At 41.3% G+C, this 15,315-nt stretch overlaps 1 protein-coding gene across 1 annotated transcript in view; it reads right to left on the bottom strand.

Annotated features, from left to right (window-relative positions):
• cntnap2a (contactin associated protein 2a) overlaps positions 1 to 15,315 on the bottom strand; it is a gene marked incomplete at both ends in the record, with an annotated part of 289,529 nt that overhangs the window by 178,724 nt on the left and 95,490 nt on the right. Inside the window, one exon of the mRNA XM_080854815.1 lies at positions 1,534 to 1,644. Coding sequence (XP_080710941.1) covers positions 1,534 to 1,644 — 111 coding nt within the window. The remainder of the gene's footprint in view (positions 1 to 1,533; positions 1,645 to 15,315) is intronic.

The raw sequence follows: 15,315 nt of genomic DNA, 5'->3' as shown, positions 1-15,315 counted from the left end.
GGGTGGAGGGGAGTATGTGGAAAGAGAGGGGAAGGAGGGAAAGAAAGAGCCACTGAAACGGATAGATAGAGTCACACGAAACAGGGAGCAAGAGAGGAGAGAGGGCAGAGGAAAGAGCGACATGAAGACACTAGAAGAGAGAGTGGGGATAGGTGGAAAGATAGTGAGGGGAGGAAATAGATAGTCAGACAGATTAACTAAAGCGATGAGAGTGAAACAGACAGATAGATAAACTAAAGAGATGAGAGAGAAACAGACAGATAGATAAACTGAAGAGATGGAGAGAGACAGTCAGATGGAGGAAGAGAAATGCTAAAGTTGCCAAAGAAATCAGATGCTGTATACTTTTGCTTCCAGATGGAAGGAGGTGTTGGCTGACTGGCAGATGGCTGGCTGTGTGCTAATATAGCTGAAAACAGCTGTCAATCAAGGATATGTTGACATCGAAAGATTGCTCTTTACAATGGGTGACAAGTGGAAAGTAATTATCCAGAATGAATTTGATGAGATGTTATATTTTTTAATCTGATAGCACTGATGTGGATAATTAAATATAAACTAAATTACAATACATGATAAACCCTGTATGTACTATGCATAATCTAAATGTTGGAATGAACCATAATACCTGTTACACTGCTAATCCTCTGATATGATTATATCTTGCTGTTTTTAAATGCTGTCTCTTCAATTAATGATAATACACCAAAAAAACTTTAAAACCTTGAATTGAAAACACTTAAATGAAATGCAAACTGTATGTGCAGAGTTAAACCGGCAGGTTTGAAGGTTCAGTGAGAACCGAATGGAATAATAAAAACATGTCTAATCAGCCCCCATGAATGTCACATTTGTTGTCAGTATTTTGGCTCAATTAATTAAAGCACAAAGCTTAGAGCACTCAGTATTCCCAGTAATCTGATGAACCTCTCTCCTATGAAGCAATTTACACAATGGATTTTTTTTCAACATTACATTAATAAAGTCATAACTGCAGAGTGGAATAACACAAACAGGAGTGTGAAGAAGTCGGTCTCATGAAACAGTATTATGCCCGAGCACCTGTGAAATTAAAGTTTCGGTGGAAAAAACGTCAGTGTTTATTTGAGTACTGTAATGAGAATGAAAGTAATGCAATGCTTGGCTTCTCCTGTCTCCTGCCACTCATGCACAGAAGCCCAGCTGTGTGCTAGAAAAGCTCTCTCACTTAATCTTTCTACATCTCTCTCTCTCTCTCTCTCTCACTCTTTCTTAATCTCATTCTCTGTCTCTCTCTCTCACTCTTTCTTAATCTCTCTCTCTGTCTCTCTCTTTCTCTTTGTCTCTCTCTCTCACTCTCTCTCGCTGTCTTCTCTCTTTCTCTCTCTCACTCTGTCTTAATATCTATCTCTCTTTCTCTCTTTGTCTCTTATCTTCTTTCTCTCTGTTTCTCTCTCTTTGACTCTCACCTCTTCTCTCTCTCTCGCTCTCTCTCTCTTTCTCTTTTCTCTCTGTGTGTGCTGGTTTTGGTCTCCTTGTTGTAAGCACTCTCACCTCCTCTCTTGTTGAGCTTGGCATATCCAGGAGCGTAGCCACTGGTGAACACAGAGGAGCTGCTGAAGGCATTGTGGGGGAGAGGCGTTGCCATGGCCTCGTCGCACTTTTCTAAAAGAGAGAAAAGAAAAGAAATAACAATAAAACAACAATCACATTCAATTCAAACAGAACACAATTCCTCATCTTTCATAAGTCAGACACCAGACCTCTTACCATTTGAACCAAACAATCTCAGATCTGCGAGAGGAATAATAATCGTTTTTGTACTGGTGAACTGAGATAAACTGAGACTAGAGTCTCCAGTGTCTGAATCCAAAGGGCGGCACACCACTGCAAGACAGACTGAGGCTGCAGGCTCAATTAACGCCCAAGATTATTAACGGCTGCCAAGCTGGGGGATGAAGGGACCTTTTAAAATGAATGATCCCAGCAGTCATTACTCAGATGCCTGAGGATTTGTCTAAATTTTTTAAGACAGCAATTCATGGGTATCTGCAACTGCATCTGCAACAAGTCATCACCAGACAGACGCTGTCTGGGATTCTTTTTTTTTACTTTGCATATTTTTCCTCAAGCAGGGCAATTGTAACCCATGTGAGCTGAGTTTTTTGGTTGAATTAATCAACATGATTGATGCTGGGAGGGCATAGGGGAGGCAAACATGTACAGAGAAAAAACTGTGCTGAGTGAAAACGGACCGACCTATGTATATATATATATATATATATATATATATATATACTCGCTGTACGCAAAGACGTTTTCTCCTAGACAGTAACTAATCATAGACGATCCTCCGGGGAACCATCTTTTTTTCCTCTTCTGCGGTGATTGATAAAGGCCATTTGCTGACTTACATATGAAAACATAGCCACATCTTCCAGTACATTAAGCTAATGCTGTCAGAGGCGCAGAATTAAAGGAGCCGAAGCAAGCTAGCGCTGCTGCAGAAAGCGTCAGAGCTGATGGAGCCTCTGCTAGGCCCAAAATGTGCAATTTCAATGTTCTTTTCCCATATATGTTTTGGAATCAAAATGTTACCAAATGTAACTGTAGACATTTTAAGATATATCCCCTGTATATGTGTGTCTAACTAATAAGCTTGGGTCTTTTCTCTCCTTTTGCACCCACAACATATTTTGACAAGGATGTGTTGGCTTGAGTAATGATTGGATCGCCAACCAACATAGTCACTGGATGTTTGCCAAAACCTTAACAGACAAAGAGAATGGCTTTAATCAGACACCGACAGTTATGCTTAGTGAACTTTTCTTGTTAGCAACACAACACTTCCCTCATTAGCTCAGCAGCCCTTCTGCTTCACTGCATGTTTCAAGGCAGACTTTGACACATTTACTGAGAGACAACACCGAAAACTTTTACCACACTTGAAATTTGAGGCGTTTCATAGCCGACACATTTCACTTGATTTATGCTAAAGAGGCCTTTCAGGAGCACCTCAGCACCTTTGACAGGTGGGTCTGATTGGTGTTGCAACCAGTCTCCCCAAAATAATCTCCTTTTGCACTCAACATCCCTGCCATAGTCGCTGTCGATGAGTGCATCACCCTAATTATAAGCTAATAATGATTGCCATGAAGCTGCAATTCAAACTAAGCGCAGATATATACTGTGATAATACATATCACACCATATCGTATCATATAACATCACATCATGTGTTTCAGCCCCTTTGTAACATATGATACGTATAATATATATTTCCCTCATAGCGATAAATATGTGCGCTTTCATGGCAGAGACCATCTAAGGCAGTTCTCAGTTCTCAGTCCTGTTCCTCTCACCCCTCCTCTTACCGGATACATCTAGTCTATGTAGTGCTGCTCTAAGCTCAACTGATTAAATGCAGTGTAATTACAATGCTCTTGATTAGCTAAATCAGGTGTGCTGATCAAGCTAATCAAGAGTGCCACTGATGAGCTCAGTCAGGTATGGAGAGCAGAGCAGGGACAGATGGGAGGAAAGCAGTGCAAGCTGGGGGAGCCCAGACACAGGATTCAGGTACAGAACCCTTCATCTAAGGGCCACAGGGAGCGCTGTCAGATATCCAAACTCCATTTACAACCCTGAGTGCCACTGATCGGTGTCTGACGAGGGATTTCAGAGCCGTTTCTCAGAAATTCACCTGAAAGAAATAGAGCCACCAGATGTGTATTTGCATCCCGATCTAGAGCATAAAAAACTATGATAAACACTTAAAAGTCTTTTGGGATGCGTGACTTTCACAAGTTAAAACCTTTGAGTGTCGCGTCTCCTGAGCGTCTCTTCAGAGCTGCCAGTCACTCCCGGAAAGGTTGGATTATGTAACAGCTACCTGAGATTTTTTTTTTGTTAAGCAGAGAAGATTGCAGTGTTGGTATAACACATACCTGAGCTGTTCCTTGTAATTCTAGGAGGAATGAAACGGATGGCATGGATTTCCTTGTCCTTGTGGCATTTTCAACTAAACAAATAGCACTGTCCTGGGCAAATAGCAAACTGTCTCTCTTTCGTTCACTAGAGAATAGCCAAAAGCATACTGCCATTGGTATTTGCCCCCCCCCCCCCCCCCCCCCAGCTATGTTAATCAAAGACATGAAACACCAAAAGATCTCAAATCAAACAACACCCTGGCATGAGCAAATGACAGACATCCACATCTAGTTCCTGGCTGGACTATACAATGCCATCATTTCCACACATGCCTGATCCTTATTACCAGTAAATGGGATTACAGCTGTAGAATCACCACAAATCCTGGGAAATGCTCTTTTTTATGAGCGGCCTTTACGAAAATGGGATGCCATTCTGCAGCGCTGGCTACGTGAGGCATCTGATTCACCTTGCCTGAGGACACAATCGGTGCTAACGTGGTCAATGTATGCAGTTACCCTGCTCACCACAGACAGGCATTAAACCGAGATTGCTTTTTCCACAAAAAGTCAGGTCAGCATAGTTCGTTATTCCGGAAATGCATTTAGGGTCACTCTTAATACTGCTGTCCTCTTATTACATCTTAATTACTCTGTTCACTAGTCGTGTGCCTTTTTAGGACTGATGCTCCCCTGTACATTCATACATTCAGAGATCGGTGTAGGCTTCATCTATTTAAATAGCATCAGGAATACATTATATCTATCTGATAGTGTATGTATCTGTGTATAAAGGTATAATTACAGTGTATCAAGGGTACTTTCTTATAAGGCTTTGCAACAGTAACCAATGATGCTGTTAAATAATCAAATGGAGTGTTGTCCCTGTGGGCAGAGATCCCTTCAACCCTGATATGATATGAGAACATGGGATAGGAGATCTACAGGATGCACAGTTTAATAACACTTGGGATGATAGGGACACGTTTATTTCCTGTCTACATCTGACCTGTACATATCTGCCCTTCACTTTTACAATTGACCTAAAGCTTTGATCTTTTGGGGAATTTCACTTTCTCCCTGGTAGGGGCAGAGAGTTTTGCTATGGGGCATCAACACTGTCTTAATGGACTCATGTCAGCGAGATCAAGCGTTCACCTTGGAGTCATGGAATCACTGGATATATGGCTTATTCAGAGAAAACAAACTGGTCGGGTTGTGATTTGTGCTTTCTCTAGGAGTTTAGTCCTTGGGCTGTGTTAAGCTCATTGAGATCATCTAAATTGTGAAAAGTGTTATTCAAATGAATCAAATTGAATTGAAAATAAACTAGAATGCGTTTCGTGAACGAACTGCGAGAGTGTGCTTGCTCTGTTGCGGCCATGACAGAGAGAACAAGTGCCTATGAATTAACATGTATTTACATCTACTCAATCAGTGTAGTGGGGCCTTCTTCCAATATATTTTAGCAAGCAACCAAGCTCAACCATTACATTTTGGCTCCACTGATGTTTAGACATATGAGGGTATCTTTGTTGTTCTGTTTTTGTTTGTTTGTTTGCTTGTTTATTGTGAAAGGGTCTAGTGTGTTACATTTGGTCATAATAGTTCCAGAGTTTCGTTATACTGACTTACTGAGCTAAGTGAATTGTTGAAATTGTTATCTTGGTAAAAGGAAACATCTCTGCAACAATATTGGAATGAATGCGGTTACATAGCCAGCTTTACTTAAAGTTTATTGTGAGATAGGCCTATATGTTAGACTTAATGCAGTTAGAGTTAGACTGTAGGTCTAGTATCTAACGTAAGCAACACTTTTACTGTATAGCTAGAGAGCACGTGTATCACATTGGTTTATAGTCTGTCAAATAAGTTGTAGTAATTGGTGTTCGATGGCATAAAAAGTTAGTCTTCTCTTAAGCCTAGTTAGTACATCTGATTAGAGCTAGCAACCATGAATTGCAGATTAAGGGGTCCCCTATCTCAGTGTTCATTTTGGCAGCTATTTTAGTCACATTTAGTCATAGTTATCCTTCTTAGTTTCAGTCTAGTTTTCGAAAACTGAGCACACTACAACAGCTACGCTGTGTCCAGGTACATCCTCAAACGTTTTTCAGTTAACCTAATGATTCAAGGTCTCTCATGAATCATTACTCCCAGGACACGGGTTAATGTTAACTCACGCTGTCGGTCACGCTTAATCCTCTCCAACCACATTAGCAACAAAATAAACTGTTGAGCTAACAAGTTAACCATTCTTTCAGTATAAGCTACTTTTGCATAGCCCCGTACAGCTAGGATAGCTCACGTTACAGTTAACCTAATGATTCAAGGTCTCTCATGAATCATTACTCCCAGGACACGGGTTAATGTTAACTCACGCTATCGGTCACGCTTAATCCTCTCCAACCACATTAGCAACAAAATAAACTGGTGAGCTAACAAGTTAACCATTCTTTCAGTATAAGCTACTTTTGCATAGCCCCGTACAGCTAGGATAGCTCACGTTACCGTAGTAGGAATACAAGCCTTAGCTCACTATATTCACACAACTAAATTCATGAATTACTTCACAGGTTTACTTCACAACTTGAATTAAGGAAAATGATCCCCCGTTACGGCTAGCTGAAACTGCCAGTGGATACTCCCGTTACGTAGTGTTAGTTAGCCTTTAGCCCCGTACTCAGATATTACAGCTGCTTAACACAGCTAGGATAGCACTGCTTAACACAGCTAGGATAGCTAACGTTACGGTAGTGGGAATACAAGTTTTTCAAGTTCGCACGTACCTATTTATGCAAGTGAAATACTCGCACTTTAGAGCCCTGGTATGGAAGGTGTCTCTTAATATTCCTAGTTATACAGTTGAATGGAGAGGAACAGAGAGAATAGGTTCCTTGGCGCAGGTGTCAGTGAAGCACAGGTGCAAGCCAGTTTAATGAGCCTATTATGATGTCATAATGCCCCACAGTTCTGCCATGCAAGTCTATGGGGGGAAAAGGGGATGAAAAAAGAGGAATAACAAAAGGAGTGACAAGGAGTACCGCCACGAAAAGATATAGCAGGTTGCACCGGATCAGGCCGGCGTCTCTATCTCAATCGGGCGAGGCGTAGTTAGCTGCAAGAAAAACGGGGAGAATAAACTAGAAAATGCATTTCCTGAAGGAAATACCAGTGCATGAAATGCAAAAGTTAAGAAAGGAAGAATAAAAGAAAGAAAAGTGAAAGAAGGAAATAAGAAAGTAAAGAAGTGTGAAGAAAGGAGAGAAGAGAGGAAGAAGGAAAGAAGAAAGGAAAGAAGAGTGAAAGAAGGAAAGAAGAAAAGAAAGAAGAGTGGAAGAAGGAAAGAAGAAAAGAAATAAGAGTGAATAATGAAAGAAGAAAGGAAAGAAGAGTGAAAGAAGGAAAGAAGAGTTGAAGAAGGAAAGAAGAAAAGAAAGGAGAGTGAAAGAAGGAAAGTAGAGTGGAAGAAGGAAAAAAGAAAGGCAAGAAGAGTGGAAGAAGGAAAGAAAAATGGAAGAAGGAAAGAAGAAAGGAAAGAAGAGTGGAAGAAGGAAAGAAGAGTGAACAAGAGTGGCTCTGGATATAAAGAGAGAGTGAAAATATTGAAAAAAGATGATAAAAATGGAGTGAAGAAGAGAGATTGAGTGTGAGAGAAAATAGACTGAGAGGGATAGAGAGAAAGATGGAGAGATGGAGAGAAAAAAAAGTAGAGAATGAATGTTCCTAGTTACAGTTAAATTGAGAGGGACAGAGAGAAGAGGTTCCTTTGATTTGGCGCAGGTGTCAGTGAAGCACAGGTGCAAGCCAGTTTAATGACCCTATTATGATGTCATAATGGCCCATGTAAGTCAATGGGAAATTTGTATTAGTTTTTATTTAATATCTTAAGTATAAAGTTTAGAAAAGTGAAAAATACATAGCATAAGTGTCCTTTACAAGACCTACGCGACAAAGTTTGAACGAAGTTTGTAAGTTAAGCGGTTCGAGCTGAATTAATCGCAGAAAAAGGTAAGAAGAAGAAGAAAATGCCTAGGAATAACAATACAGGGCATTTCATGCACTGTAATAAAGAAAACTTATGAAGAACAATACTGTGCTTCCCTTCGGGCAAGCACACTAATGAATGTCCATGCAAAGAACGAGACATGTGCTATCATCACCCTTCCACATTCCACATTTAATAAAAGATTACATAATTTTTTGGACGACTGAATTGAAATCTAAGGAAAAACACATTTACTTGTGTCTCAATTGTGTCATTTACATTGTGTCTCAATGCACATACTTGGCACTAAATTACTTATCTTGTCCTCTTTAAGAAGTCCCTCCCAAGGACAATCAATTGGAATATCTCTGAGACATTTCATAATTCATCCAAACTTAATTAAGTCATAATTGCATGGATGTGACTGGGTGTATTGTTTTTTCCCATTCTCATTCACATAATTTTACTGGGGATGTTTCCTCTTCAATTTATACCCGACTCTGACACTTTTCCAATTCTGCTGGAAGGTAGCCTGGGAATCAATGCTATAGGCTTTGACTAGGCTGCTCTGTGTCCTTCAAGTTCATTTGACAGCTCTGTGCGAGACAAGATTCCGTGAGCATTTGACAAATTCTGATTCGCTGCCGTCTGGTGACACATTCTCCGGGTTTGTTGCTTGTCCAGAGGAGGGAATACTGTGCCATGATACTAAAAGCACTTTGGTAAAATAAGTGCTGTCAGAGTAACTCACAAATGATTGGAGATGAGGGCAGAATAAAAGATCTGAAAAGGGAATTCATCACTGTTGCCAATTAGTGGTGAATTGTGATTAATCAGCCCAATAAATGTCTGATTTCATCCCGGTTGTGATGCATGTGTGTCGAGGCAAAAGGCCGCCGCACCCTACACTTCTCCCAAATGAAAGAGAGAAAGCAGAAAAAAACCAATAGTGACCTGCCAATCATACGGTCTGCTCTAGAAGACAAGCTGTTAAAATGAGTTTACATTAGAAGCCCATGGGGACGCCTTTCCAAGTGATACCTTGTTGGTGAAAAATGTTCCTCACCTTTAGATCTGTAAGTTATCAGTAAAAAAACATTAAGTGGGGCAAGACGCACTTTGGATAGACAATGTACTCACTGAAATATATTACACTTGCTTCGTATGACAGCAAAAACAAACAAATATTTCATCCATCTAAACCAACTGGTACAGACAACTTGATCCATTATTGAAGAGATGGTGCACTTAACATATGCACCATAAATCAATTTCAGATATCCACTTTTTCATTATTGTGTAACCACCATCTGTGTTCGATATATCCGGTGACACAATCTATTCCCCCCGAAGCCTCCAATGAATATTAAATTGGTATCCTATTTTTGGTCGTCAAAACCTCTTTATTCTCATTCTTCCGTAACATGAGGGTGACACGTGGTTTGGCATGAGATACCATGTGTGAAATTGTTCCGTGGTCACTGTGAATAAATATGATGCACCGAGATGAAATTAAACACCAGTGAAGATGGCGAAGGGTAAAAAAAAAAAAATCATGAACGGGATGGGATGGGTGGGAAAATGTCTTCCCCGTTCCCAAATTCAAGACAGTTTTACAGTTAGGGAAGAGAATAACATTGTTAATACCGGGGCCACTTTTAGATACGCAATTAACAGCAGCAGATGACACTTGGGGTGATGTCAGTGGCAATCTGGTGGCTTCGAGATAGAAAAACCCCTCTGTCTCTAGCACTAATCCCCCATGCTGTGCCACAGTATGGCCTACCCTGCCTCCTTCTTTCTTCTCTCCCTTACTTTCTCTGAGGGAGGAAAAACATTTCAAGTACGTAATGTGAGTCTTGTTAGATCAATAGAGACCTATTTTTTGAACCCTTCGTTATTTGATGATAATACAAAATACAAGTAAAAAAGCCTGAGGACATCAGGTCCAGTTTTGTTAACACCTGTTAGGTCACAGCCGGAGGAGTTCGAATTTGTCCTTGGGTGCTTTTTTCAATAGCTTCGGTAACTAGGAGTGAGTGTTCAAAAGTAACAGTAAAGGTGGCAGTTGTTCAGCTTTCAGGAGATGGACCCAAGATGTGTTTACATTTGAGTTCAAAACATGATGAAAGGGTCGAGGTGGCACCTGGATGACTAGAGCCAATCACAGCACTGACAGGGAAAGCGGCTACTTCAGCTATTCCTCTTTCTACAGAAGGATACAAAGTTTTCCTTTCAGAGTTTCTTGTGTTTTTGAACCACAAGCCCAATGGGCCGGTGGGAAATAATCGTCTGAAAACATGAGCGGACATAATCAGGCCAACATTTTCAAGTGGAAACAACATCTGGTCTGGACTTCAGCTGGCTGAAACATTGAGGGTCTTCAGGGAAGCCTCGCCCTGCTCTGCCACGCCCTGCACCTCACACACCGCTTCACCTGGGCTGTTCGTTTTAGGACACAGCCTCCTGTATGTTCCAGAAAACTGGATTTTTTTTTTATCTTACAAGCTGGTTCTGTTGTGTCAGTATCCCTCTCATCAACCCATTTCTGTAATAAATCCATTTCATTATAAATACATTTTGTTTGAACTAAACCACTTCGTTTGTAAACTTGTTAAACTTAAATCTGACTGTCTTTGAGTGTGGTGTTAGTTATGTAGTATGTGAGGTTGACTTCTCATGCCAGTACCTCAAGTCAAATACATAAATTACTTATCCATGCCCTCAGCCCACTACACCACACTGAGAAAAGACAGAGAACATTTAAATGACTTCTACTCATCAGACTGCTGCTCTTGATACTGTGTTCTGTTTACCCTGGAGTTGGTTTTGAACTGACTGGGGGGTGGGGGGTGTTAATCTCTGCTCAACTGCGGCTCTGCCATCGCACAGAATGATTTGTTATGTATGTAGGTGTCTCTTAAAGTATTAACGAGTCTGCAAAGTTAATAGGCACATTCTTCTTCAAAGAACTCCTCTGCAATCCCCCACAGACTGCGCTGTGTGTTGCACCACATTAGGATCATATTTGTTTGTTCGACTTGTCAGCAGAGAGGTTTGGGACCATCTGGTGAAAGGCTGTATGAGTTAAAAGTGAACTGTATCACCCACAGAAAAAAAAGTTATTATCTTTAGATAGCAAAAGCTAAAATGTATAATCTCCAGCCATTGAGTTAGTGATTTGAGGTAGACATTGATATTGTCAGATGTTCACAAAGCTTGCCATGCATACAAAAGAATGTCATTATGCTACAAAAAAAAACTGTAATGAACTTGTTACACAGATGAACTAAAGAAACCTTGAATTACAATGTTGGAGTTGGAGGAAATTAGGCTTCATCTCTATTGCTGTCCTTTACCACTCTATCTTCCTGGCCCACACTGACTGATTAGACTGGGAACTGCTTTGCCAAGGGGCCAGGTCTATGCGGGTTAATGAGGACCACTGCCAGACTGCTCTCCTGCGGAATCACTCCCCTCCTCACAAAGCACAATCACCATTATGTCTACACCAGCCAATGGCCTCCAGTTGCTACCATGCCTGTAAGAGATATTGACAGAGTTAACGAACATTGTCTTTGTCTCTCTCATAAATGGTAACACATTTGCAGGTGACCAGACTACAGTGTACTGGTTTTCTTTGAAAGTGTGATGGATTTAAACAGAACAAACTTAGGTGTTTAGTTTAGTTAAGTTAGCCTTGATGTTTTTCTCAATGGTGCCTTTGTGTATGGTGGAAGCCATTGGAGGTGAAATAATCGGGTAGCAGCTCAATTTCCTTCATACATCTTCAAATATGTATGAAAATAATTGCTGCTTATATAATGGCACTAATTATACTTCAAGATGAAAATAAATCTAAAATGTAATGTGTACTAACAATATGGCAGGATTCTAATTAAAGTCCTTGAAATTGCTTGAATAACGAGTGACAAAGTCGCAATTACATTTGCCTGATAACAAAATACATAAATCAAACATAAATGGATGAAGAGAATAAATTAGTAACCCTCCCTGTTTCTTTTAGGATGGGGAAACTTTGAAAACTATGTAGACTAAAGAAGACCCTAACAACCATACAGTGGGTAAAGCTATTCTATTTGTCGATCCAGTTCTATCTATTGTTTCTGAGCATGCACCAAACATCTCCCTCTGTACACAAAGAAGGAAAAACACACACGTACACTAGATGTGTTCACTCTCCTCCATTCTGACCTTTCCTATTTGTGAAGTCAAGAACGGTGTTTGCATTGCGCTTGCTCTGCGCATCAGAAATCACAGAGGACTCCAGAGAACCCTCAATGGCAACCATCTATTAGCGAAAAGGATCGAGAGCATCTGAGCCGGGCTATAAAATCGGCCATGCTGTGTGTGTGAGTGTGTGTGTGTGTGTGTGTGTGTGTTTGTGCATCCTCTCTCCACTGGTTATCCTGATCTCTGTAGCCACGGGTGTCTGATCTCAAAGCAGACAAACAGGCTATATCCCGCACCCTCCCCGTCCACCAGGAGATGTTAGTCTCAAGCATTATTGCTGTTCTGGCAGCACTCCCACTCTGAGCCACTACCCCTACTGTCCAGTACAGTCATTTGCTTTGGCCACCTGTGTGGAGCAAACCTGTTTCCCCTCATTGTGCGGTCGAATGATAACCTCATTTCCTCTTTTCCAGGGGGGGCAGTTGCACCTAGACTCCTTTCCTTCAGTATCAGATTTAAGCTATTGCAAACATCCCAAAGAGACATGGTTTATGATAGATGACCAGGGACATGGTAGGAAAGGGTGTTTTTTTTTACACCAAACACCAAATTGACCTTTTTTTAATAATTCTCAGGTGTTTACTCGTGATGAATAAAATGATGATGATTTCACCAGTACTTTGTGACTGGCAGCCTTGAATTTCCTATCTCAGTTAGTTATCGCCGCACAATGCAATATTCATCCTGTCAAAAGAAAAAAAACATAATCTTTTTGGAGTGCATGATGGCTGCATCATGTGTAAAGCTTACTTACACATTCAGAATTCCCTTTCAAGCCTCAGGTTTGTTTTAAAGTACACGGCCAGTGCTCAGATGTAATATGTGTTTGCTAATGGGCACTGATGTCAAATTGGCATGCTGACCTACGGTGCTCCCACTCCTTTTATAAACCGACATTGCCTTCCACTTCATTGGGGAGCAGTCTTTGAGGGTAGACACTTTTGCAGAGGCATTAATAAATTCAAATTACCTACACACATTGAAAATAATTAATTCCCCATTGTTGGCAACTGAGTTTGACTGAGGCAGATGCGCTTTCTAGGCCAAGGTGGAGTTAGAGGTAATTAGAGCACCTTGGAGGACAGAGGTGTGTGTGTGTGTGTGTGTGTGTGTGTGTGTGTGTGTGTGTGTGTGTGTGTGTGTGTGTGTGTGTGTGTGTGTGTGAGAGAGTAAGTTTGTGTTTGTGTGTGTGAGTGAGTGAGTGAGTGAGTGAGTGTACGTGTGTATACAAGTGTTAGATGGCACACAGGAGTGGGAACAGTGAATATGCTGGGGTATCAGTGAGACAGTGAGGCTAAAGTGTGTGTGTGTGTGTGTGCGTGCGCGTCTTTCTGTATCTAAGTCTGTGACTGTAAAATTAGAGTGTGTGCGTATTTATGTGTGCGCATGTGTGTATGTGTGTGTGAGTGTGTATGTCATTGGTTGTGCTTGTATGGGCACTTCCTAGGGCTTGCCTGGGTAGCGGCGGCAGCTCGATCAGAGGCTTTGTCGACTGCCTCCCTCCGCACTCCACTGCAGCTGCCCGATGATTGATGGAACTGCAGATCCAAAATGCTGCAGCCTTCCCACCTGAGACCGGTGGAAGTTAACAGTACTCTCCCCCACATAAGAACGCACATTTGTTACAGGTCTGACAGCGTGCATGCATAGATCTCATTTTAATTATTGCAGTTCAGGAGGTTGAGCACCACCAAGTGACAGATCTTGCACTCACTATTAGTCAGCAAAGTGGCTACGTAAAACCAGACTAAATCATGAGAGGACGATTCTGTCCATTGTTGAGCATGTTGTGTTGCTATCATTGTCAAGCAACTGTATACATCTTAGTGTTATTGATGACTGATGGTCAAGATCAATAGCACAAGGAGGAGGGGGCTTTGGCTCTGTTTTTTTTTCTGTGGTGTGCTTTTACGTCTCTCCCTGCAAGCAGAACTATGTCAAACAATCTGTCATTGGCATTTATCAGTACATGGTTCTCTGAATTGTCCCTTTCATGTCAACAGTGACTAGTGGCTGTATTTTGTTCCCAACGTGGTTTGTCCTTTACGTTTGATAACCAAGGGTATCAAGGAAAAAGCAAGTGGGAGAACAGGTTATTACACAGTATTGGGTATTTGTTGCAAGTGCTCTGACATTATTTGTGGGTTAAATATCACAGGATAGTTTCTTCAGAACCCTTAATTGGTAAAAGAGATTCAATTAGGGATGAAATTCAAAATGTAATTTCCTTCTCAACTGTAATGAGATGCTTCCTGCACTAGTGGTATTTATGTTATAACACAAACCCTCAATGTCTTAATTTGACATCATTTAAATGCATTCTGTTTCAAAAAGCTTGCTTGCTTTGAAAAGGTAATTGCCTACTGCTCCCTACAAACACTCGATTGCTATTCGCAGCGTGTCTCTGTGTCACTCTGGAAGCCTCGGTTATGGAAGTCATCTTGCATGGAGTGTCATTTGTGTTATCCTCCTCGATATGGCTCACATCCACACAGACACTGCCATAAACATCCATCACCGGTAAATCACTTATGTTGAGGGGTCCTGGTTCACCATCCGGTATGGGAATATGCAGCCTGTAGGACGTGTTTGGCTTTCGCAAGTGACTAGGGATGAATAAACATCCAGAATATCAGGGAATCACAGGCGTATACATATTTATATACAGGAAGACTGGCTGAATTTTTATCCCCCTTTCTGATAATGCCTGAAATTGGCTTCTGGATGAACAGATGCCCCGCATTCATTATACAAAGGAAGGATCAGTCAGGAGGTGGCCAGGCACGGAGGTCGCAGGGCACGTCTGAGGAGAATCCCACAAGTGTGCCAAGGACAATGGGAAAAGTCACTGCCGACACGACCTAGAGGTGGACGCCTTCGACAGCGGAAGATTTTCTGTCTGTTCTGTCAGAACAAATTGAGCAACATACCGCGCAGACACGGCAGACTCTTGGCGTGCGTCACCAGAGACTAAGAGGGCTTACAAATGTTAGTGAAGCAAATGGAATGATTTGAATGGCAAAACACCAATGGCTGCGTTGCACCATGGAGAATAAGAACACAAGAGTCCTTGTTTCTTCAAGAGTGTCTCTGATCACATCATTATACGACAACTCAGACAGACACCAATTATAACAATATCAATCTAGTCTCAACAATGAAAAG

The sequence above is a fragment of the Sprattus sprattus genome, assembly GCF_963457725.1.
Source record: "Sprattus sprattus genome assembly, chromosome: 17".
Classification (NCBI taxonomy): Eukaryota; Metazoa; Chordata; class Actinopteri; order Clupeiformes; family Clupeidae; genus Sprattus; species Sprattus sprattus.
The sequence above is the reverse complement of the archived record's forward strand: the minus strand, read 5'-3'. Positions and strand labels throughout refer to the sequence as shown.